Raw genomic sequence first — 23,034 nt, 5'->3', positions numbered from 1 at the left:
TTAACTTCGCTCCCTTTTAAAGCAAAAGAAAAGCATCGGGCAGCACGTGAGCGATTTTACATACTGCCACCCATTGATGATCATTAATAGACGAGAATGCCAACGAGGAATTTAGCGCACAATTGGCGTGTGTTGCTGGAAATGGCATCTCCCCCTGCAACGGCCCCTGCTTGCCTAGTAGCGTGAGCATGAAGCAATGCGCGAGCGGAGAGCTCTGAACATGCACAGAGTCAGTCTGCTGCTCATCTCACTAGCGGGAGCACGTACAGCGTGCACTTAAAGAAACAATATGTGATTCACATCAGCCACATGTTTCTTTCAGCCCCACAGCGCGTCTTTATTCATTCGAGGTAAGTTTCCAGCGATATTGCGTCGATGTGCGTTTGCGCGTGTTTTCAATGTCAGGTGTGATCGGAATCGGAATGCTTATTAATTCCACTGATGATGGCATAATAGGCATTCTGCTAAACGTTACAATGAGAATTTGCGGGTAAATTTAACACGGAGATCGCCAACGGGATGCGTCTTTTAAAGCAACAGCATGACATTTTAGGTGCATATTGCTGCTTTTCGAAGATGTTGCTTCCCGACAGAGGCAGACAGATTGTGTCTGAGAGAGTACCTGAACTCTCTGGAGGCGAACACACTGTCTGGGACTCAATTGACGCCCAGTTGTCTCCTAACAAACAGCCCTTAATAGGTCGGATAGCGTTTTAATAAAGCCTTGCTCAAATCATAGGCTTGAAAAGTTCATGTGATCGCTTTTGTGGCCACTGTGATATGTTATTGCATGTGTAACATTTTCACTTGAAGCCGTGGCTAAAGAAGGACACTTGCTGTGATAGAAACAAGCCTAGAACATCAAATTAATGAACATGCAGGGCATTTGCCATATTCAATTAAATTCGAGTTTATCTGTATATAGCACTTTTACATATTGTAGCACAATGCACAGTACATATTGTTTTAAAGCAGTTTCACAGAAAATGCATGTTTCAGTGTTACAGTCAGGAAGTATTCTGTAATCATTCTTTGTCAGAACACCGGCATTGTAGGCTACTCTCAAGGATCAGGAAACAGTCCTCCATAAAGGAAGTATTCTGTAATCATTCAGAGATGAGTGTGTCGAAGTAATGTCTAATGGCAGTAATACACAATAAGATGTGGTTAGTAAAAAAAAAACTTTTTTTTTGGTTAGTATTAGTGCTCAGAGACTGCTGTATATCAAATTACAGAGGAAATTAATGCTTTAGTCATAATTGTGGTACATTTATTTAGTCATAATAGCTTATTATTATCTGTCAGTGTTTGAATATGCACTGTGATTTCAGTGACGGGACTTTGGGGGCAAGATGAGTACTGATCTCAATCCAACTGGCCCGCAAAGTCCCGCTTCTGGGACTCACTCTAACAACGCGAGGAGAGTACATAGTTCAACTTAAAGTAGTTATTTCTCAATAAACTGTATCAGTAACGGGTAGGCTACTTAATTTAATATGATTACATCATGTTGACATGTTTGTGCTGGATGATTGTTAGGCAAATGGTTTTATTGCATTAATGTTGTGCATAAACTTGTTCAATCATACACTGTTTTTTGCAGCAATTGCATAAAAAACTAAATCTGGTTCCCCAAAGAACCTTTCAGAAACATAAAATAACTGTTTTTTTCTTTCTTTCTTTTTTTTAAAATCTGTTTATTGAACTTTTACAACAATAACTGGATACAGATACAGGAGAATCGTGAAAAAAAATATCCCCGCCCCCCACCCACCCCCCAGAGGAAAATGTTTATATATATTATAAAAAAATTTTTAAGCGTAATTAAACACACTAAATAAAACCAAAAATAAATAAAATAGGAAAAACTCAATACATATTGTAAAACAAAGAATGTCAAGCCTAATGTCTCAAGTATAGAAGTTTAGACATTTCCACCATTTATCAAATGTATGCATATACATCCACAAACAAAACCTTACAGCTATAAAGTATAAACATATACAAACGTAAGCATCCACACATATAATCACATACTCCTAACCAGATTCAAGCCACGATCATAATAACATCTTAATGCTTAGGTTGACACACTCTAAAAGAAGTACTGACATATTCAGAAAAAACAAATAATGAAGGTATCCCAGATCTCAGAAAATATACCAGTGTTGCCCTTAACCGTATACCAATTTTTTTCCAAATGAATGAAGCTCATGACATCTCTCAGCCAGTCATCGAAAGATGGAGGGAATTTTTGTTTCCACAGCAGGAGAATGCGCCGTCCAGCTAATAATGTTAAGATTATTATTATTTATTTATTATTATTTGCAGTAGGCTATTTCCAGGCAAACCAGTGACATTTGAAAGAAGTCCAAAAAGTGCAACCAAAGGGCAAGGCTTGATCTGTTTCTTTGTCACTAAAGAAAAACAATTAAAGATTGATAGCCAAAAATAAGTTATGGATGGACATAACCAAAACATATGTATTAAATCTGCAACAGCCAACAGTTCATCCTTCCTCCCTGAACTCACTTCACATGACAGAGTTGGGGTGCCTGCATGTACTGTAATAGATTTTAGTGACACACATTTGTGTATGTTAAAGTGCCCCTATTATGCCTTTTCGAATATTACCTTTCATGCAGTGTGTCATGTAGCTGTATGTGAACATAAACTATCTGCAAAGTTGTAAAGCCGACAGTGCATAAATAAAGTTATTGTCTAAAAAAAATGAGTCGTCAGGAATTAGAATCTTATTCTGTTATGGCTCTACGTCACGAAGTAACACATCTGCATAATGTCTGCCCACGTTCTAAGTTACGTCGCCAACTTGCCCGCCCACAAACAGTAACATTTCTGTGTGGTTAACATCATGTCGAGAAGACGCTGTATCCTACTGTCATGAATCCAGTCCATGAACTTCCGTCTGCTTGCCATCAGAGGTCACCCTTTCCATTACATTGACTCTCGCACTACACAAACTGTTGCATATCATCCCGGACTACATATCCCATCATTCATTGCACTGATTGCACAAAGCACTGATTGCACACAGCTGTTTCATATTACTCACTCACTATTTAACACTCACTCAAACAACCATTCTCTGCCGAGTATTGTATGCGCTTATCACAAGCAGTGATAGCTACTTTACAGAGCCCTCATTAGTTGCCCAGCCCAACCCAGCCCAGCCCAGCCCAGCCCAGCCTAGTCTTGCCTTGTCTGTTTTCCCGGTTTCTGATCTTTGCCTGTTTTCCTGGATTTATCCCCTCTAGTCTCGCCCTTTTGATTCTGTTTGCCAATAGTTGACCTACGCTAGCCCTAGGATTATTCTTGTCTTGCCCTCCATATACCTGTTTGCCATTGTTCGACCCTGCCTGTGTTTCTGACCTCTTCTGCTTTAATAAAAGCTTGCACATGGATCCGCACGTCTCACGTCTTGTCAGCCCCGTTACACCTACGCTGTGAGAGTAAATTTGTTTTATCACATCTTCTAACTACCACAAACTTGTTAACACTTGACACTTCCCACTAGGGATGTAACGATTCACTCAACTCATGATTTGATTCGATTAACGATTTTTTTTTTTTTTTTTACAAAATGAGATTTAAGACATTATAAACAAGTGTCCTTTTATTATTGCTTGGACAAAATGCTGCAAGTTTCTTTGTGAAATTGAAATATAACACTATAATAATATACTAATACAGCACTTGTATATTATTGCTCTTTTGTTAGTTTTGATTGCTTCTATTGTCCTCATTTGTAAGTCGCTTTGGATAAAAGCGTCTGCTAAATAACAATTTAAATATATAAATAACAAAACTAAATTAACATTTTCAAACAAGCCCCAAATAAAATAAATAACACAAAATAAATTTCTTCACTACGCTAGCCCTAGGATTATTCTTGTCTTGCCCTCCATATACCTGTTTGCCATTGTTCGACCCTGCCTGTGTTTCTGACCTCTTCTGCTTTAATAAAAGCTTGCACATGGATCCGCACGTCTCACGTCTTGTCAGCCCCGTTACACCTACGCTGTGAGAGTAAATTTGTTTTATCACATCTTCTAACTACCACAAACTTGTTAACACTTGACACTTCCCACTAGGGATGTAACGATTCACTCAACTCATGATTTGATTCGATTAACGATTTTTTTTTTTTTTTTACAAAATGAGATTTAAGACATTATAAACAAGTGTCCTTTTATTATTGCTTGGACAAAATGCTGCAAGTTTCTTTGTGAAATTGAAATATAACACTATAATAATATACTAATACAGCACTTGTATATTATTGCTCTTTTGTTAGTTTTGATTGCTTCTATTGTCCTCATTTGTAAGTCGCTTTGGATAAAAGTGTCTGCTAAATAACAAAATTTTAATATATAAATAACAAAACTAAATTAACATTTTCAAACAAGCCCCAAATAAAATAAATAACACAAAATACATTTCTTCATATAAACAAAATAAGGCTTTTATACAAAAATATCTGCATGAAACAAACAGCAGACGAGCTGAATGAGAAGCAGATTCATTCTCTGCCAGTAGGTGGCGCTTAAAGTGTTTCCTTGGTTTCCGCTGTAAACAAAGCAACACGGAACTTATGAACTTGAATATACATTATACAGAGGCAAGATGAAAAGAAAAAATACCATCTAAACTTTTCTAAAGACAGTAAGTTTCCCTCAGACATCCATTCATATAAACTCCTAAACCTAATTGAATCGTGATTTGTTTAGCATCTCAACCAATTTGAATCGTCACATATTTTAATCGATTTTCAACCGGCTCGCGGTTAATCGTTACATCCCTACTGCCCACTGAGAAACGTCCTGCTCCAGTCGTGCTTGCGAATCAGTCTCTTGTCGATCAGCAAGTTCAACCGTTTCATCATCAGACTCCGGCTCGAATTGGTAAGGTACAATCGATACCATCTTTTCTATGTATTAGGGAACCTTTTCATAGTACCAGAATTGTGGAACTACCCACTTTTTTGGCATTTTTGCACCGATTTTAGTACCGGACTGCCTTTTTCGAGAACCAAATTAGCTCCTACTCCGGAGCAGGGTCTATTTTTTTTTTATTTATTTTTTAGCAGAAACAAAAGCAATGTCGAGTTGTTTATGAATCATTTAGAAATTAGGTAAAATTAAATCAATTTTTTGAGAAAACTAACGTATTTTTTTTTTACCTTGCATGCATATAAACCTGTTTTAGAAGACTAATAAAACAATATGAGCAACCTTAAAAATGGCATAATAGGGGCACTTTAATGTTTATTGACATAAATTGGAAAGCAAACAGTGTGAGCAATAAGCCACACTAAACAACAAGCAAAAAAAACAAACCTCAAAGATAACTCCAAATGAGTTCTCACCTTAAAATATTTGGACACTTTAAAGCGTAGTGTTGTATTTCCTGCAAAGTCAATGAATATAGCAAAGTTCTTGCTTATTGTTCCTTTTGACATCATTAATGCCTCTGAATCAGTTTTAAAGAATGCACTGAAGAGCCATTTGTGCTGAGTTGGCAGTTCACATGAACAGTTTTACATTAAATGGTTTGGGTTGTCAAAAACCCCATGTAGAATCTTGCCCTGACAAAAAGAGTCCTCGCGCTCCTTAAAGGAATAGTTCACCCACAAATGAACATTTGGTGAAAATGTTTCCACTCTCCATTCAGGATGACTTTGTATCTTCATTGAAATTGAAGATGAGATTCAATTCAATCGAATGTAGCATTATATTACTTGCTCAACATCCGCAGTGAATGGGTGCCGTCACAATGCAAGTCCAAACAGCTGATTAAAATATCAAAATAATCCAGAAGTAATGTTAAATATGAGTCCATAATATTGCTTTCTCCATAAAAGTTGTTTCGTCTGAATTAGGAGAGAAATATGCACAGATTAAGCACTGTTTACAGGCCAAAACACTTTAAAACCAATATGTCAGTGGATTTTGATGCATGGCTGATGAGAAGTGTTTTAGTATCTGTCCAATTTGACAGCAGTTTTTGACTTCCTAATGATAGCCATTAGCCTCAGCCATTCCAGCACTGATGAATGAAAAAGAATGTGGGATCTCTTTTTAAAAAGCGTGAAACGGATGATGGCGCCACGGTAAAAGATGCTAGTCTACCACGTTTACTGACGATAACAGTCTGTTTATTATAAGTGTGAGCTGCACTTTTCTCATCTGCTGCTTTGAAGAGAGTTCACCCCAAGATGAAAATGTTATCATTTACTCCCCCTCATGTCATTCCAAACCTGTATGAGTTTCTTTCTTCTGCTGAACACAAATTAAGTTATTTTTAAGAATGTTGGTTACAGTTGACTTCCATAGACATGAGGGTGAGTAAATGATGACAGAACTTTAATTTTGGGGTGAACTATCACTTTAAATGCTTGAACTCTTTAAATTCTGATTGGCTGTCAATGTTTTTCTTGTACATCAGCTGGATAAATTGTTTTTTAAGAGTTTCCAACCATATCACTCCTCTGTATCATTATAGTTGTTGTGTGGTCTTTGATATTCTTATAGAATTATAATGATTATTAAAACCTTATAGTTATTGTTATAGCTATCGTCCTTGGTGTGAGCAGGCCTTTACTGTAAACAGCACAGAGTGAGGATGAGTGAACCACCCAGATGATTCAGTTGTATGAACACTTGAACTACTCTGATCGATTCAAACTCAAACTGATAACTTAAGTTTTTCAGACCTATTGAAAAGAAATGTTTTAAAAGGGTTGTTTGCTCCTGAATCAGACTTCACTAGTTCTGATTGTAAACAGTACATCAGCGAATACTTAAGTTTATACACACATCTTTATTGCTGAAATGTTGTCAAGAAAATGTTGATGTTTTAGTGGTTTACAATGCTACATGCTACATGCTACTTAAAATAGCTTTGCTACTGAAAAGCTATGTAACTTTGAAAATAGTGACACTGCCATCTCTCTACTGAGAAACATAGCTTTGCCATTGTTAACAACATTATTGTATAGTGTTACATCTTCTCTGTGTTTTTATTGTTGTTAGCAAGCCCAGAAGTAGAGAGTTTGCCACCACAGCAGAGATATCATGACAATTAACAGTACAAAACTTTAAAGACCTGGGTTTACAAAATAATTTTCTCTCACCAAACATGCTATCAAAGATGTCTTGCCATCTGGTGCATATTTAAAAGAGATTACAGACCTGACAATGCTGGTTTTGTTGTTTTGATTTGCCAGTGGGCTCAGAAATGGATCATGCTCTTTGGCTTTGCACACTGTCTTTGTGGTTATCACGAGCACATCACACACTGGCTACATGCTCCTGTGATACAGTAAATTGGCTTCTGACTGCTGTCGCAAGCATCTTATTTCTCAACACTCTTAAAAATGAAGGTTCCAAAGGGGGTTTTGGGAGCGATTGCCTAGAAGAACCTTTTTTTTTTGGATTCCCACAGAACAGTTTTTAAAAGTGTGTGAAGTGTGTTTTTAATAATCTAAAGAACATTTTTACTATATGTTATACAATGCAATATATACCTACAGGAAGATATACCTTCTTGTCCAATGGAAAGGTTCCATGTATGTTAAAAGTTCTTCATGGAACCAATAAAGAACCTTTTTTTTCCAAGAGTGTATGGTAACTTTTATTTACAATGGATCATGGATGCAATATCGATATTAAATGAGTGCAGTACAGTACAATCTACAGCATTCATGACATGTTGATTACCATTTTTGCTCCAAAAAAAAAAAGTAGGTTACACTGACACACTTGGAAGATGAAAAATAAAAATGTAGATTGAACTTAAAGGGTTAGTTCACCCAAAACTGAAAATTCTGTCATTAATTACTCACCCGTGTGTTGTCCGAAACCCGTAAGACCTTCGTTCATCTTCGGAACACAATAAAAAAATTTCTTTAATTTTTGCGCAAAGAAAACAAAAATAATGACTTTATTCCACATTTCCGTCTCTACTGCGTCACTTTGGACGCGCATTCTCGACAGTACCATGACGCGAGCATCCAAAGTGACGCAGTAGAGACAAAAATGTGGAATAAAGTCGTTATTTTGGTTTTCTTTGTGCAAAAAGTATTTTCGTAGCTTCGTAACTTTACAGTTGAAGCACTGATGTCACACGGACTACTTTGTCGATCATCTTGGTACTTTTCTGGACCTTGAACGGGGCAGTTACCTTGCTGTCTATGGGAGGGTCAGAGAGCCCTCATATTTCATCAAAAATATCTTAAATTTTGTTCCAAAGATGAACGAAGGTCTTACGGGTTTGGAACAACACGAGGGTGAGTAATTAATGACAGGATTTTCATTTTTGGGTGAACTAATCCTTTAATAGGATAGTTCACCTAAAAACCTAAAAAATAAACATTCTGTCATCATTTACTCAACCATATTTAGTTCCAAATCTGTATGACGGACTTTTCTCTGCGGAACAAGAAAGAACACATTTTGAGAAATATCGCATTGTTGATTTTTGCGCTTACAGTGGAGGTCAATGGGCACTAATACAGTTTGGTTCGCAACATTCTTCAAAATATCTTCTATGTTCTACAGAAGATAGAAAGTAATATTTGTATGGAAAGACATGAGGCTGAGTTAATGATAACTTTCCTTTAACTTGAGCTATTCTTTTAAAGACATTTCATAATGCAGTGGTGGACCGAGCTCCTCGCCTTCCAATATTACATAAAGAAGCACATGTCAACTACAGTGCAAGTTATCTATTGAGAGGTGTTTTTGTTCTCTTGATCTATTAAAGAGATCAGAGGGGGTGAGGAAATGCTGACTGGCTCTATTGTCGATGAATGCCTTGCAAGGCTTAAATTTTATGTTCCATGCATCCTCTTCCTGCAGGGGTATTACCGCGTGGCAAACCATTAGTCTGCATTCTTCATATCTGTAATGCTCCTGTTGTGTGGGAGAGGAGTGTAGCCATGCTGTCATGAGTCATGGGGTCAGGGAGAAGCAAGAGAGAGAGACATACACACACATTAGACGAAGCTCCCTAGCAGTTCAGCTCTTAACTGAAACCACATGCCACCCCCTCACAGCCAAACCAATTGAATGAATGTCTATTTTGAATAAAAGCTGAGCCCAGCTTCATGCATTAAGGTGGCTGGCAGTCATCTGATATTAATTTGCTAGCATGTTTGTCTCATCGCTGCCATTTTTCTTGTCTGCGTTCACAGTGAGGAGCTGTGGTAAGTCTTTGGGTTTTGGGGGAAACTCGCTGCGATGATTCACTAGTGGAAGTCCTTGAAGATTTACTTCCTGTGTGCTCTTGTGGCTGCTGTGTCTTGGGCCTTTTTCAAGGGGAAATGAGAAACGAAGCCAGTGCACATGGCTTTCATTTCTGAGTCACATCCTCAGTGTTTCTGCCCACCGAATGGATTTATAGGTTCAGATTGAAGGACAAGATGCAGATAAATTACATGACAGTATGTACAACATCTGTAAAGATAGAGGGCAGTTATGGATCAGTGGCATGCAGTGCTTCCCTATCTTTCATTTACATGTTTATATGACAAGGCCAGGGAAGAGTTTGTAGACTGAAACAGATGAGACAGGTTACAACTTGAGTCACTGCTCCCAGAGAAACAGCCTGTTTGAGAAAAAAGATTCACTGTATGCTACAAGTCCAGACATTTCTCTCATCAGTCAAATCAAACGAAAGTATCAATCACAGATCCATGTCATTTTCACATATCTATCTGTCTATCTGTCTGTCTGGCTGTCTGGCTATCTGGATAGCTAGCTGTCTGACAATCTCATTGAACACATTGAATACTACTGGAGTCAGTATTTACAGTATGTATGAAATACAATCAAATCATACAAAATAGCTACAAAAAAAGAAAAACTACAGTACAGTAAAACTTAAACTACAGTGCTTCTTCCAACTTCTTAACTGGCTTAATGTAAAAGGCAAAATAAAGGTTTGATAACTGTAAACATCTGAAAACATGGTTTGGAAAAGGGGTACATGGGACCATAAACAGTGTCTGAAAAAGAAAGATGAAGAAATATTATCTCCATAGATAATCTAATCTAATTGGTTCACGTTCCACGTAATACATTTCGTTATCATGAAACTTTCATGATGATCTAAACATGGAATATCGTTGGCCAGTTTCCATAAAAATATGCATTAGGAATAATGCAGCAGTTACTTAGCATTTTGAGCAGTTGTTTCAAGTGATAGTTAGATCATTGCAATGAAATGAATAAACAGTCATCTTAGATGTGTAAATTGCATTTTGAAATGGTAATACTTGGATGTTAAGTTGTCAACGGGGGATTTTGGTTCAATAAGCAAATGATCTTGGGTTTATGTGTATATCTAGCCTATATTTGAAAAAAATGATTGTGATATTAGTGCCAAGGTGATTGTGTAAAGAAACTGTAATAGATACATATAGGGACATTATTATTCAAAAATGCTTTTATTAGTCCATTAAAAATCTCGGTAACACCTTAGTAGGGACCAATTCTCACTATTATCTAGTTGCTTATTAGCATGCCTATTAACATATTGTTATTAGTACTTACAGTATAAAGCACATATTTTGCAAGAGCATATTCTATATCCCTAAAACTTAACTGCTACTTTACTAACTATTTATAAGCAGCAAATTAGGAGTTTATTGAGGCAAATGTCTTAGTTAATGGTTTGTTAATAGCAAAAACTGGACCTTGAAATAAAGTGTGACCAAAATCTCATTAATAAAAAACAGTAATGATTCACTATTCCTTTTGTGACAGATTTTTTTTGTCAGCAAAAAAAGCAAGCAGTTCTGAATGCCACCTCAAGCTTTCCAGTGCTTTTGGTGAAGAACTTGTTTCCAAAGGCAACAGCTAAGTCATTTGTGGCAAAGAGGCAACAGTTAATTGAATAAACGCTCATTTAGTAAATGAACTGGCATCTCTAAACTGGCAGTAGCATGTTGGATCAGTAGCGCACCAAAACAAACATTCATTCAGACAGACCATCCAAACAGTCTTGCAGTTTGAACAAAATGGATGGAAAAACCCATGAAAAACAATTACAATCATTCTTGACATGTGGACTTTACTGGCAAATAGTCGCAGAAAACCAGAAATGGTAACTAATGTCATGAGACTGCAGGTCAGCTGATACAACACCAGCTACACTCTGTTACTTGAATTCAAAGGTTCTGGGACGGAAAAAAAAAAGACTAGAGATTATTTTCTTGTGCCAGTTGCCAGGTAGGAGACAGTGAGAGGAGCTCCATATGCTAGCTGTGATCTCCAGAGACTTCAATTAGATCCATCTCTCAGGGTGTGAAAGCCACAGCAATATGCTATCGTGTTACACCAATTAAGCCATGGTCAGCCTTATCATGTGATCATAATGAGAGTTTAAAGCCCTTTTCTGGAAAGACATGAGGAATGATTCTTTTTCTTTTTTGTTTTGGATGAGTAGCTAATGCCAAGCTCCAAATAAACCCGCTGTTACAACCTGTAGAGCTGTTCGAGTCCAGGTCATTAAACCTAGAAAGTAATTATATGGCTTTTAGCTGTGATCTCCAGAGACTTCAATTAGATCCATCTCTCAGGGTGTGAAAGCCACAGCAATATGCTATCGTGTTACACCAATTAAGCCATGGTCAGCCTTATCATGTGATCATAATGAGAGTTTAAAGCCCTTTTCTGGAAAGACATGAGGAATGATTCTTTTTCTTTTTTGTTTTGGATGAGTAGCTAATGCCAAGCTCCAAATAAACCCGCTGTTACAACTTGTAGAGCTGTTCGAGTCCAGGTCATTAAACCTTGAAAGTAATTATATGGCTTGCTATTATGAAGGTGATCATCTAGGCTGGATTACACATGGGAACAAAATTATACAGTACTTTACTTTCTAAAAAGAAACTATTACACCCTTGGTGAAACGTTAGTAATGTTACAATGTTTTATTAACCATCTTAAAGGCAAAGAAGTTGGTCACCACTCATGTACTGCATGGATGTTTCTAAATGTTCCATTTATGTTCTGTGTTTGATGGCATTATTACTAACAAAACCTTTGTTTATTGTAATCACTAGATTCCTTTAAATGTTCAGAAGAAGCCACTGGAGACCTTCCTGTTCCCTTTGGTGTTTAAAGGTGCCGATTGTGATATTTCTTACTAGTTTACCACTTAACAGTCAACTGAGTCCAGGTGTTCATGACAATTGCACAATTGTACTCTGAATTCATGATCAGGTTTACATGTTTTCCTTCCCCTTGTGTTGTTCTGGGAACTTGTACAGAAAAATGCATTAGGACACTGAAGAAAGTGGTTTTAAAATGAATTTTGTCGCATTACATAAGAAAACATCAAATTGTGTGGCTTTTTTAAAGATAGATTGCTCAAACACACATTTCAAGCAAAAGATTATAATTCTTTGTTAGGTTTCAAAATGTTCAAACTACGTTTTCTATTTTGATACTTTCTCAATGTCAAACATAGTGCAACATTATGTCCGTAATGTTAATGTAGTTATTTTGTGTGAACTTGAGTGGAAATGACTTAATTCACTACTGTTCAAACGCTTGGAGTCATTTTAGTTTTTTAAAGAAATGATTACATTTATTCAGCAAGGATGCGTTAATTGATCAAAAGTAGCAGTAAATACATTTATAATGTTACAAAAGATTTTAAATACATGCTGTTCTTTTGAACTTTCTAATCATCAAAGAATCCTGAAAAAAAAGCATCACAGTTTCCACAAAAATATGAAGCAGTGAAACTGATTTCAACATTGATAATAATAAGAAATGTTTCTTAAGCAGCAAATCAGCATATTAGAAGTCATGTGACACTGAAGACTGGAGTAATGATGCTGAAAATTTAGAGAAAAGCATTTTTTTTTTCTAGCATAATTTGTTTGCAAATTAAACTCTGTTTGATATTCCCATCATCTAATAAGTTGATATTAAAAATATTTAGGTGTCTTAAAACGCCCAAAATACTGTCTTAAATGGTTTTGGACTGCTAAAGTTCTTAGATTGATTGACAAATATCCATTTTACAAGTAGAAAAGTGAAGGTATCATGGTTTCTAAGATTAAGCATGCTAAGATATATTCCTTTGCATCATTAATTTATGTTTACCCTAGACCTATATACAACCCTGAAGGATTGAAGTTACAGTTGTTTTGTTTTTCAGCTTCCAGCAACCAGCTGCACTTCATGGCCATAGATAAAGAAAACCCCATGCACAAGGAGTTAATAAGTCAAACAAGTAAGAGCATTGTCTACAATTTCAAGATGCTCTTGGAGGAAGTAAACAAGCAGACATGGAGACGTGAAATTAAGAACCCTCTTCTTTCCCCCCTTCCATGTGACTGCAGAGGCATATGACTTCCATAACTTCATCGCTCATTAAGCGCTGATGGTAGGACACAATTGAGCGAGTGTTTGTGGAACTTGCCCTAGATATTCAGATCTCAGTCCTTGGCTCTGGCTGTTGGGCAGATCTTCTCCTGTTTCAGATATATTGACCATGCCTGACAGCAGACCGTTAGGAGCTTCACATGAGAGTCCCGTGTAAGGAGTGAACTATGGGATATAAAGTCCTGTTGTGTCCATTTAAATGCCTTAACAAGCTCCACAGCAAACAAAAGACAGATTAGCATGATTTACCATGACGGTATTATTAAATGACCTCATCTACACATGAGCCAACAATTGAGTTACTTTTATATGTGTGCAGACAGTAAGCACTGTGTATTCTTTGTTCATTAATAGTTTGGTACACCACATTTTGTAAGGTCTTGAATAGAGCTAGCACTGGTTAGACCAAAATTGCATATTCAGAGGTATCTTTCAAAACCAATATTACCTATTAGCATCAAAGCTATGCATGAACGACTTTAGGCTAGGCATTGTCTGGGCTTGACTGGGATGGGATCTCGTTTAAAAAGTAATGCATTTATAAAATATATAATTAAAATGTTGATTATATTATGTTGTATATTTTAAAATAACGCTGGTAACTCTCAAACAATAAAGGGAAAACGATCAAAATCCTATTGTCTGTGGTTCGTGTGTAAATAAAAACTGATGGGAGGATGCCACCTAGTGGTATATTTCATGCAACCAGCAGACGGATGTCTAGTTTCATTCAGCTCATACATTCATAGAAAAGACAACAAGCTCTATTAATGAACCTGATGTCATTTCTGTGTAATGCTGAGAGCGAGGACAAGCATTAGACCTAGAGAAAGGACGCACACAATTTATGAGGAGACTTTTAAGGACACAAGGTGGGTGGGAGCTAGATTTCCTCTTTGGCCTAGAAAAGACAACACAATCTTTGCCAGCTTCAGAATTCCCATCATTCCCTGGATATTAACACATTCATTTTAGGTAAAGGAAATTGCACACCAGACCAGCTATGGTCATATTTCAAAGCTCCAGAATGATCCATTCATCATGTTCTGTGTGTATGTTGAATCAGTGTAATACCTCTTTAATGTTACATAGAAATTCTTCTAGGCATAAACTGTGTATTAAAACTTATCCATCTTTCCTTTGGGACTTAAAAAGTAATAAGAGTTTGAAAGTATTCAGATTAAGTGTATGAAGGTATATTTAAAGGTTAATTCAGCAGTTCTAAACCATTTTTACATTGTCCACAACAATGTTCAAAAGACAACCAACTTTTTCTGTTGTTTGTGATTTACTGAATAAGGAATTTTTTTTTAATTAAAAAAATATATTTTACTTGTTTTAAGTCATTTCATGTCATAAAGCCACTGTGTGTAGTTTTTGCAATGTTGGAGCCCCCTACAATTAAGTAAGTGGAAATCCCTGTCGTAAATATATCACTGTCATAATTAGTGGATTGCTTTACAGGAGCATTTGTTGCTTCCATTAATCATTTCACCCTTTTGTACATACAAGTTGCTTTAAGCACACAATGGAAGTGTGAGGCCCCCTACTGGGCCCTGGACCCTGGTTAAAGGGTTAGTTCACCCAAAAATGAAAATTAGCCCATAAATTACTCATCCTCAAGTCATCCTATGTGTATATGACTTTCTTCTTTCAGACGAATCCAGTCAGAGTTATATAAAAAATTGTCTTTGATCTTTCAAGCTGCCATTCAGAAGTGACGAACGTGGAAACGCAGCGGAGAGATCAAAACAAAAAAACGGTCACTAATTAGAAGTACTAAATGAGGATTTGTAAAGAAGCATGTCGGAGGATTTCGATATAAGCCAAGAGGAGACTGGTTTTCCTTTGCTAAAGTAAGGAAACTTTGCTTCCTTTGATCCTGTAAACAAACGTTGGTTTTCACGAGACTCACCAGCGCATGCACAGCGCTGAACTCATACGTCATGCTCCCGGAGCTGCTTCCGTGTAAAACTGTTGGCGCAAGCTACATTTAAGTGATTATTATGTTTTGAATATGGATATTTTTCTTACAAAAACGCATCGATTCACTACAGGAGGCCTTTGTTCACCCCCCCGGAGCCGTGTGAGACACTTTTTTTTATGGACTGATTTTGGACTGAAGCAATGCAACACCTGCTGACTGCAATGATAGAGCTTGGAATAGCCAGGACAATTTTTAATATAACTCCGACTGGATTCGTCTGAAAGAAGAAAGTCATATACACCTGGGATGACTTGAGAGTAATTTATGGGCTAATTTTCATTTTTGGGTGAACTAACCCTTTAAGTTAAGTGTTAAGTTAAAGTGCACAATCAATATGAAATCAATTATCTTTATTCATTCATTCAATCATGCATTGATCCGTCCATCTTACCAGGGCTATAGTTTGATGTTTGATCAAATTGAGATTTTACAATAAACGTATTATAATTTATTTTGCCATAAACAATCGTTTGGATTTTTATACATTTATTATTATTATTATTATTGTTGTTTATTGAGTGAATTCTGAAAAGATAAAAAGCCATTAAATGGTCTATTGAAAGATTATGTCAGTTGCATTTTTTAGATGGTGAGAATATAAGATTCAGTTACATTGAATCTGCCCCAGATGCAATTAAGTGCTTCTCTGTCTGTAAAGGTGTGAACCAAATGGTCCATACAATCCGAACATCAAATGTGTTTCTCAGGAATTTCCAATCCTTTACGTCTTGCAGCTATTTTGTGTATTGTAACAGTGGTATGTGTTGGGTCCCCGCTACGATAGCAGCAACATTCACAAATGTTTACAGAACAAGCGGGAACCCAGTGTGCCTGTAGATTTCTCTATTTCTGTTTTATCACGTGATAGAAAGTCTAAGGCCTTCTCAAGCCGTACGGCTGACCCATCTAATCTGCGGCCTATTATGCATCAAACTATTGCTGTAAAGACACAAAGTAGTGCCATCAAGTTAGCATTTTTAAACATTCGCTCACTAAAAAATTAATCATTTCTAGTCAATGACTTAATAATCACAAACAACCTGGATTTTATGTTTCTAAATGAAACATGCCTTGAAGACAGATGCAGTGCAACAGTCCTCAATGAAATAGCCCCTCCTAACTTTACTTTTAGAGCTGTTAGGAGAGGTGGAAGTGTAGCTGCTCCATTTAAAGATATCTATCAATGAAAGCAAGTGTCATTTGGTCAGTACTTGTCTTTTGAATATCTAGGGATTGTGCTGAAAGGTGCTTCACGCATTCTGTTTATAATTATTTACAGGCCTCCAAACTACTCTCCAGCTTTTGTTGAAGACTTTACAGAACTGTTATCAATGATTTCCTCAGAGTTTGACTGTTTTGCTATTGCAGGGGATTTTAATATTCACATAGATAATGCAGAAATCCAAACTTCAAAAGAAATTATAACTGTTTTAAACACTTTTGACCTGATTCAGCATGGACCCACACACAATCGTGGACACACTCTAGACTTACTCATCAGTAGAGGTCTAAACATTTCATCCATTGTTATTAATTAAGGATGTAGCACTATCTGATCACTTCTGTATTTTCTTTGCTATATTGATCTCTGCTACCACTGAATCTAGATCCGTCTCTGTCAGAAAGAGATGCATTAATGAGAACGCTAGTGTGCTATTTATGGAGGCTATATCTTTAACACCAAGCATTTCTGCAGACTCTGTTGATCTCCTTGATTCATTTAACTCAAAAGTTAAGAATGTTATTGATGGTATTGCTCCTGTAAAAGTCAGTAAGAAGACTGGCAGACAAAACTCACCTTGGAGAAAATCAACAGCAGTTCAGAGTTTGAAAAGACAATGCAGAAAAGCTGAGCGGATGTGGCGAAAGACGAAACTTGAAATTCACTATAGCATATTTAAAGATAGCCTTCATGCTTTCAATGTGAAACTAGCCACAGCTAGACAGACCTTCTTTTCAAACTTTATAAACAGTAACTGTTGAGAGACTGACAAACCCCCCCAAGTCAGATTCCCAGTGAAATGCTCTCCGACAGCAAATGCAATGAGTTTGCTTTCTTCTCTTCTAAGAAGATCAATAATATCAGAAAGGCGATTAGCACATCCTCAAGTTATGCAGAGGTCAGACAGATTCGACCGCAATTTCAAAAAGATGTTACTATGTCTGTTTTTGAAGCAATTGACAGCAAAATTTTGGAAGAAATAGTACAGCACCTTAAATCGTCAACCTGCTATCTTGGCACACTTCCCACATCTTTTTTCAAAAGTGTGCTTAACTGTTTAGAAGCAGATCTCTTAGAAGTGGTGAACGCCTCACTTCTTTCTGGGACTTTTCCAAAATCCCTGAAAACTGCAGCTGTTAAGCCCCTTCTGAAAAAGAGCAATCTTGATAACACCATATTGAGCAACTATAAACCAATATCAAATCTTCCTTTCATAGGCAAGATTATTGAAAAGTTAGTTTTTAATCAGCTGAACAACTACTTAAATCTCAAATGGACACCTGGACAATTTTCAATCTGGTTTCCGACCGCAGCACAGAGACAGCGCTCATTAAGATAATAAATTATATTCGCTTTAATTCTGATTCTGGCAAAATATCAGTGCTCGTACTACTAGATCTCAGTGCTGTGTTTGACACTGTCGATCATAACATACTACTAGAGAGACTGGAAAACTGGGTCGGGCTTTCTGGGATGGTACTCAAATGGTTCAGGTCATACTTAGAAGGGAGAGGTTATTATGTGAGTATAGGAGAGCATAAGTCTAAGTGGATGTCCATGACATGCGGAGTCCCACAAGGCTCAATTCTTGCACCGCTCTTGTTTAGCCTGCATATGCTCCCACTAAGTCAAATAATGAGAAAGAATTATATTTCCTATCACAGCTATGTAGATGACACCCAGATTTACCTAGCCTTATCGCCAAGTGACTACAGCCCCATCCACTGCCTCTGCCAATGCATTGATGAAATTAACAGTTGGATGTGCCAGAACTTTCTTCAGTTAAACAAGGAGAAAACTGAAGTCATTGCATTTGGAAACAAAGATGAAATTCTCAAGGTGAATGCATTGCTTGACTCAAGGGATCAAACAACTAAAAATCAAGTCAAGAATCTTTGTGTGATTCTGGAGACAGACCTTAGTTTCAGTAGTCATGTCAAAGCTATGAAACTATAGTAACTAAATCAGCATACTATTATCTAAAAAGCATTGTAAGAATTAGATGTTTTGTTTCCAGTCAAGACTTGGAGAACCTTGTTCATGCCTTTATCACCAGCAGGGTGGACTATTGCTATTATGCTGCCCGCAGTTGGAACCAGTTTCCAGAAGAGATCAGACGTGCTAAAACATTAGCCACATTTTAAATCTAGACTCAAAACTAATCTGTTTAGCTGTGCATTTATTGAATGAGCACTGTGTGACGTCCAAACTGATTGCACTGTATTTTATATATAATCATTTCCTATTTTTAACTGTTTTAAATTCATTTAAAATCCATTTTTAAATCATTTTAAAAGTTTTTAAATTCCTTGTTTTATGTGATTATAATTTTTTTATTATTATTTTACTTCCTTTTATGTAAAGCACTTTGAATTACCATTGTGAAATGTGCTATATAAATAAACTTGCTTTGCCTTGCCTTGCCTATTGTGTCTGCAGGTCCTAGTATGCCTGTACCTATTGTTTGTGACACATTTGTCTAAACTGACTTTAATAAATCTTGAGAAATTCTAGTGTGGCAAGTAGCCCCTCTCTCCCCTACAGACCAAAGTGGTGGAGTGCTATTCACAAAACACTGTGCCATATCTAAAAAATGAGCAATACTGTGATTATTTTGCGCATATTTTAATCCATTCACTTTTGAATGTCAACTACGTAAATATAAAATACAAATTTATGTAGAAAATGGAAATGATTGGAACAATATAAAGTCTATAATAAGCATCAAACATACAATACAAGCTCAAAAAGATTTGTTTACCAAATTTTATACTGGCATTAGTAAATGTTGCAGGTAGGATGAACACATCCACAGAGGAAATCTGGCCACAGAGCATATTTCTGGTTGTACGGTGCCTTTCGGAGGCATCTGGCTGTTTCCCTGTCACATTGGCAGAGGATTTTCTCACATCTGTCATTAAGTGCATCTGCATTGAAAACATAAACGTAAATTGTCGGCTGTGTAAAATAAGTAGTTTGCATACAGAATAAAGGAAACCATTCTTTAACCATGCATTATGCCTCTTCAACAATATACTGAGTGTTTCCTATAGTGCGTTACGGTGTTTACTGCAAGAACAAGATCTAAAAATATATTGTGGTTTGGTTAAAAACACTGCCTCTTTTTAGCCTGAAGTCTCCCATCTGTTACAATACACACCCAGTATTACTACTGCTTCCTGAAGCTGGAGTAAAAGACCAAACAAATAATTTCTAATCATATTTTTTCCACAAGTTTACTTGCCCTTTTAAGGTTGACTTTTTCTGTTTCTTATTTGACCACAGGCTATTATAATGTAAAAAGTGATTCTAAAAGAATTTAAATATGCCAGTTTAATATCTAAATAACACATCATACCGCAGTCAACCTCCTTTTCTTCACACGTCCACTGATACCTGTCCGTTTTTGTCTGACAGCCTGCAAATTCTGCATCCCCATAACAGCAGTCATGTTTGTGGCAACACCTAAAGAAGAACAAATGCCCTTGAGATTATCTGTAATGAAATGACACAGAGAACCTAGCCCAGTTCTGTCTGGTTTTGAATTGTTTTGTCATTATGTAACATATAATTCAAGTAGACTTGCAGAAGTACAATGTGATCTCATACATCGGGGGCCGCTGAGAATGTCAGCCAGATAAACTGCTGACTTTGTAAGATTAGATTGAGCAATCCCTCTGTGGAATGTGGTGTAATAATATCAGCAGGTCTGTTTATTCGTTTTCATCCCGTTGTCTACTTCCGAAGAGCTCTTTCACTGGGAACGGCGATATTGGTCTCTGCATCCTAAACTGAGGTTAAGGGGAATTGTAATTTTGTGTGTGGGAGAGCTGGGAGTAAGCCTTTTCCGGATGTCTGAGGGAATGCCACAGAAATGGACACACTTTGACCAAGAAGCATGAAGTAAATTTAACAAGAAAAAGCTAATTGAAAAAACTATATTTGTGTCTTACCAGTCCGCTCTGTCTCTGGGCCACCCTTGTCCCCCAAGACCACAGTAACATCCATACATCACATAAGTTAAAGCTGATCGTCCCGTGCTGCACTTGATCACGCCAGCTAGTTCCAGCAAACCTCTTTTGCTCCGTGAAGACCTCTGTGGCTGCAGGGAAGCCATACTGACTGAAAAGAGTCAAATGGTGAATTTAGTCAAGGCTTTTCATTGAAACATAACCAATTTTCCTTACATTTATTTGTTTAGACATTTAACATATGCTGGCCACTTTTTAAAAATATTTTGCCACTTATAATGCTATGTTATTATACAATATCTCATTTTGCATTTATGTACGCTATTGTAACTCTTACATTTACGTAAGTTATCGTCTGTAAGTCTCACAGAACAACCTCAAATCTATTGTCCAGAGTTTCCCAAGGAAAGAATAGGGCCATTTTTCACCAATGCAGTGTCAGATTCCACTGATGAAGTGTTAGATTCCAGTTGTGTGGGGTCTAAATGACGACCGTTTCGCTCTTAGTCATAAGTTTATATATTTTTTTATGATTTGCTTGAATTACTTCATTTATCTATGCTGTAAAAAAATCATTTTCTAAAATTTTGTAAATAATTATTTTCTAAAAATTCATTTTTCAAGTTGTGAATAAAACTACGATTATTTGAGTATGTTTTACATGAAAATATTATTTCGATCTTTCTACTGCAAAATATCATGTTTCATTTATTGTATTACTTGTCATTTCTTTGTAATTATTTGGGAAGTTTCCTGGCAATTTCTAAGTGAATTTTTTCAAGTAATTTGTCAGCCTACTTTTGTCCACTCTGCCCTACTTACATAAAATAATAATATAAATAAATGAAGTTAGCTTAGGTTTAAACTTTAAAATAAACATTTACAACTGTGCAAGTTTGACTGTATTGTCGAAAAGTTTTTAAAACATTAGAATTAATTGTTACAAGCTACTATGAGTAAATGCATGCATTTAAAAAATACTAAATGCATTACTCAAAGTAGCTTTTAACAATTATTTTTATTTTTAATAAATAAATTAACTATATATAGCCTAGTATTCACACAAACACTACATGTCCAGTAGCACCCTAATCGTATTTAATTTAATAAAAATGTCGATGTGATATAAGAAAGCAGTGTGAGAGTGAATAGTTAAATGAGATGTGAGCAGCCTCACCTGTAAAGAGCAGGAATGTGTGATACAGCGCAGTCATTGTGCTCACAGGTAATAGTCCAGTCTCTGCTCAGTCTCGGATAAACAGACTTCCTCAGTGCTGGGCTTTATTTAGATACTGAGTAATCTCAGGACATCACTCCTACTGTAATCCTCGCACTCTCTCACTCCTGGAAGCTGCTGTTTCTTCAGGGTTAAAATTATGTTAAAAGTTAAGGTCTGGGAGTGTTGGATAATGTGCCCCCTCTGATGACTGGTTTGGTGTTCAGCTCGGGACCGCCCTATGATGGCTGGTTGGTTTTTTCATACAAACAGCTTGAGCTGGATCAGCTGCCAACTGGGAGGTCATGATCGAACACGCCAGCACACTGCTATTTGCTCCCTCCTGCATCTGTATATAAAGTAGTCATGAACTGATTTAGACTTTAGGGCCACACCGCAGTCTGGACAACTGGAACAATTCGGAAAATCTACACTGTAACATCCGATGTAGTATTTTGCACTTTGTATACATTATTAGTATTACGATTCTTTCTGGAATATTTGATTCTGATTGGTCAATCGAGGCCTATTTCCTACATTAATTGTGACCCTGGAGCACAAAACCAGTCATGAGTAGCACGGGTATATTTGTAGCAATAGCCAACAATACATTATATAGGTCAAAATTATTGATTTTTCTTTTATGCCAAAAATCATTAGGATATTATGTAAAGATCATGTTCCATGAAGATATTTTGCCAATTTCCTACCATACATATATCAAAACTTAATTTTTGATTAGTAATATGCATTGCTAATGACTTAATTTGGACAACTTTAAAGGCGATTTTCTCATTATTTTGATTTTTTTTGCACCCTCAGATTCCAGATTTTCAAATAGTTGTCAAATATTGTCCTATCCCAGGGATCCTCAAATCTGGCCCACGAGATCCACTTTCCTGCAGAGTTTAGCTCTAACCCTAATCAAACACACCTGAGCATGCTAATCAATGTCTTCAGGATCATTAGAAAATCACAGGTAACTGACTTTGATCAGGGTTGGAGCTAAACTCTGCAGCGCATTGGACCTCCAGGGCAAGATTTGAGGAACCCCTGTCCTATCCTAACAAACCATCAATGGAAGGCTTATTTATTCAGGCGACGTATAAATCTTTCAGTTGATGTATAAATCTCAATTTCAATTGGCCACAATTATGCAGGTGTTTCTCTCCTCTTTCTTCTCACAAAATAATTTAAACTCAATTAAAATAAATGTT

At 36.7% G+C, this 23,034-nt stretch overlaps 1 protein-coding gene and 1 long non-coding RNA gene across 3 annotated transcripts; one reads left to right on the top strand and one right to left on the bottom strand.

The window, feature by feature from the left end:
- Nucleotides 1-18,774, top strand: LOC107564691 (uncharacterized). 2 transcript variants are annotated; one of them, XR_001606271.1, is made up of 4 exons: nucleotides 8-350; nucleotides 12,089-12,149; nucleotides 13,195-13,995; nucleotides 18,764-18,774. It is a non-coding gene; the product is annotated as an uncharacterized lncRNA (long non-coding RNA). The 2 variants fall into 2 exon arrangements; XR_001606270.1 differs by lacking the exon at nucleotides 18,764-18,774 and having other exon boundaries at nucleotides 1-350; nucleotides 13,195-14,429.
- A 477-nt stretch (nucleotides 18,775-19,251) lies between these two features.
- LOC107564700 (group 10 secretory phospholipase A2-like) lies at nucleotides 19,252-22,201 on the bottom strand. Its single transcript, XM_016249835.1, has 4 exons — nucleotides 21,779-22,201; nucleotides 20,584-20,752; nucleotides 19,989-20,095; nucleotides 19,252-19,557 (listed from the first exon to the last, which is right to left on the bottom strand). Exons 1-4 carry the CDS (start codon nucleotides 21,813-21,815, stop codon nucleotides 19,409-19,411), a joined length of 462 nt encoding a protein of 153 aa, XP_016105321.1. The 5' UTR covers nucleotides 21,816-22,201; the 3' UTR covers nucleotides 19,252-19,408.
- Nucleotides 22,202-23,034: the final 833 nt, after the last annotated feature.

This window comes from Sinocyclocheilus grahami, unplaced genomic scaffold (genome assembly GCF_001515645.1).
Source record: "Sinocyclocheilus grahami isolate Dianchi unplaced genomic scaffold, SAMN03320097.WGS_v1.1 scaffold956.1, whole genome shotgun sequence".
Taxonomy (NCBI): Eukaryota; Metazoa; Chordata; class Actinopteri; order Cypriniformes; family Cyprinidae; genus Sinocyclocheilus; species Sinocyclocheilus grahami.
Note: the sequence above shows the minus strand (reverse complement) of the source record. Positions and strands in the feature narration are given on the sequence as shown.

What these genes read in the sequence shown, in the direction of transcription:
- LOC107564700 (XM_016249835.1), bottom strand. Translation starts at nt 21,815, where the DNA reads ATGACTGCGCTGTATCACACATTCCTGCTCTTTACAG. An exon ending in CACATTCCTGCTCTTTACAG is followed by an intron (nt 20,753 to 21,778) that starts GTGAGGCTGCTC and finishes GACTCTTTTCAG; the next exon opens with TCAGTATGGCTTCCCTGCAG. An exon ending in CCCAGAGACAGAGCGGACTG is followed by an intron (nt 20,096 to 20,583) that starts GTAAGACACAAA and finishes GTTCTTCTTTAG; the next exon opens with GTGTTGCCACAAACATGACT.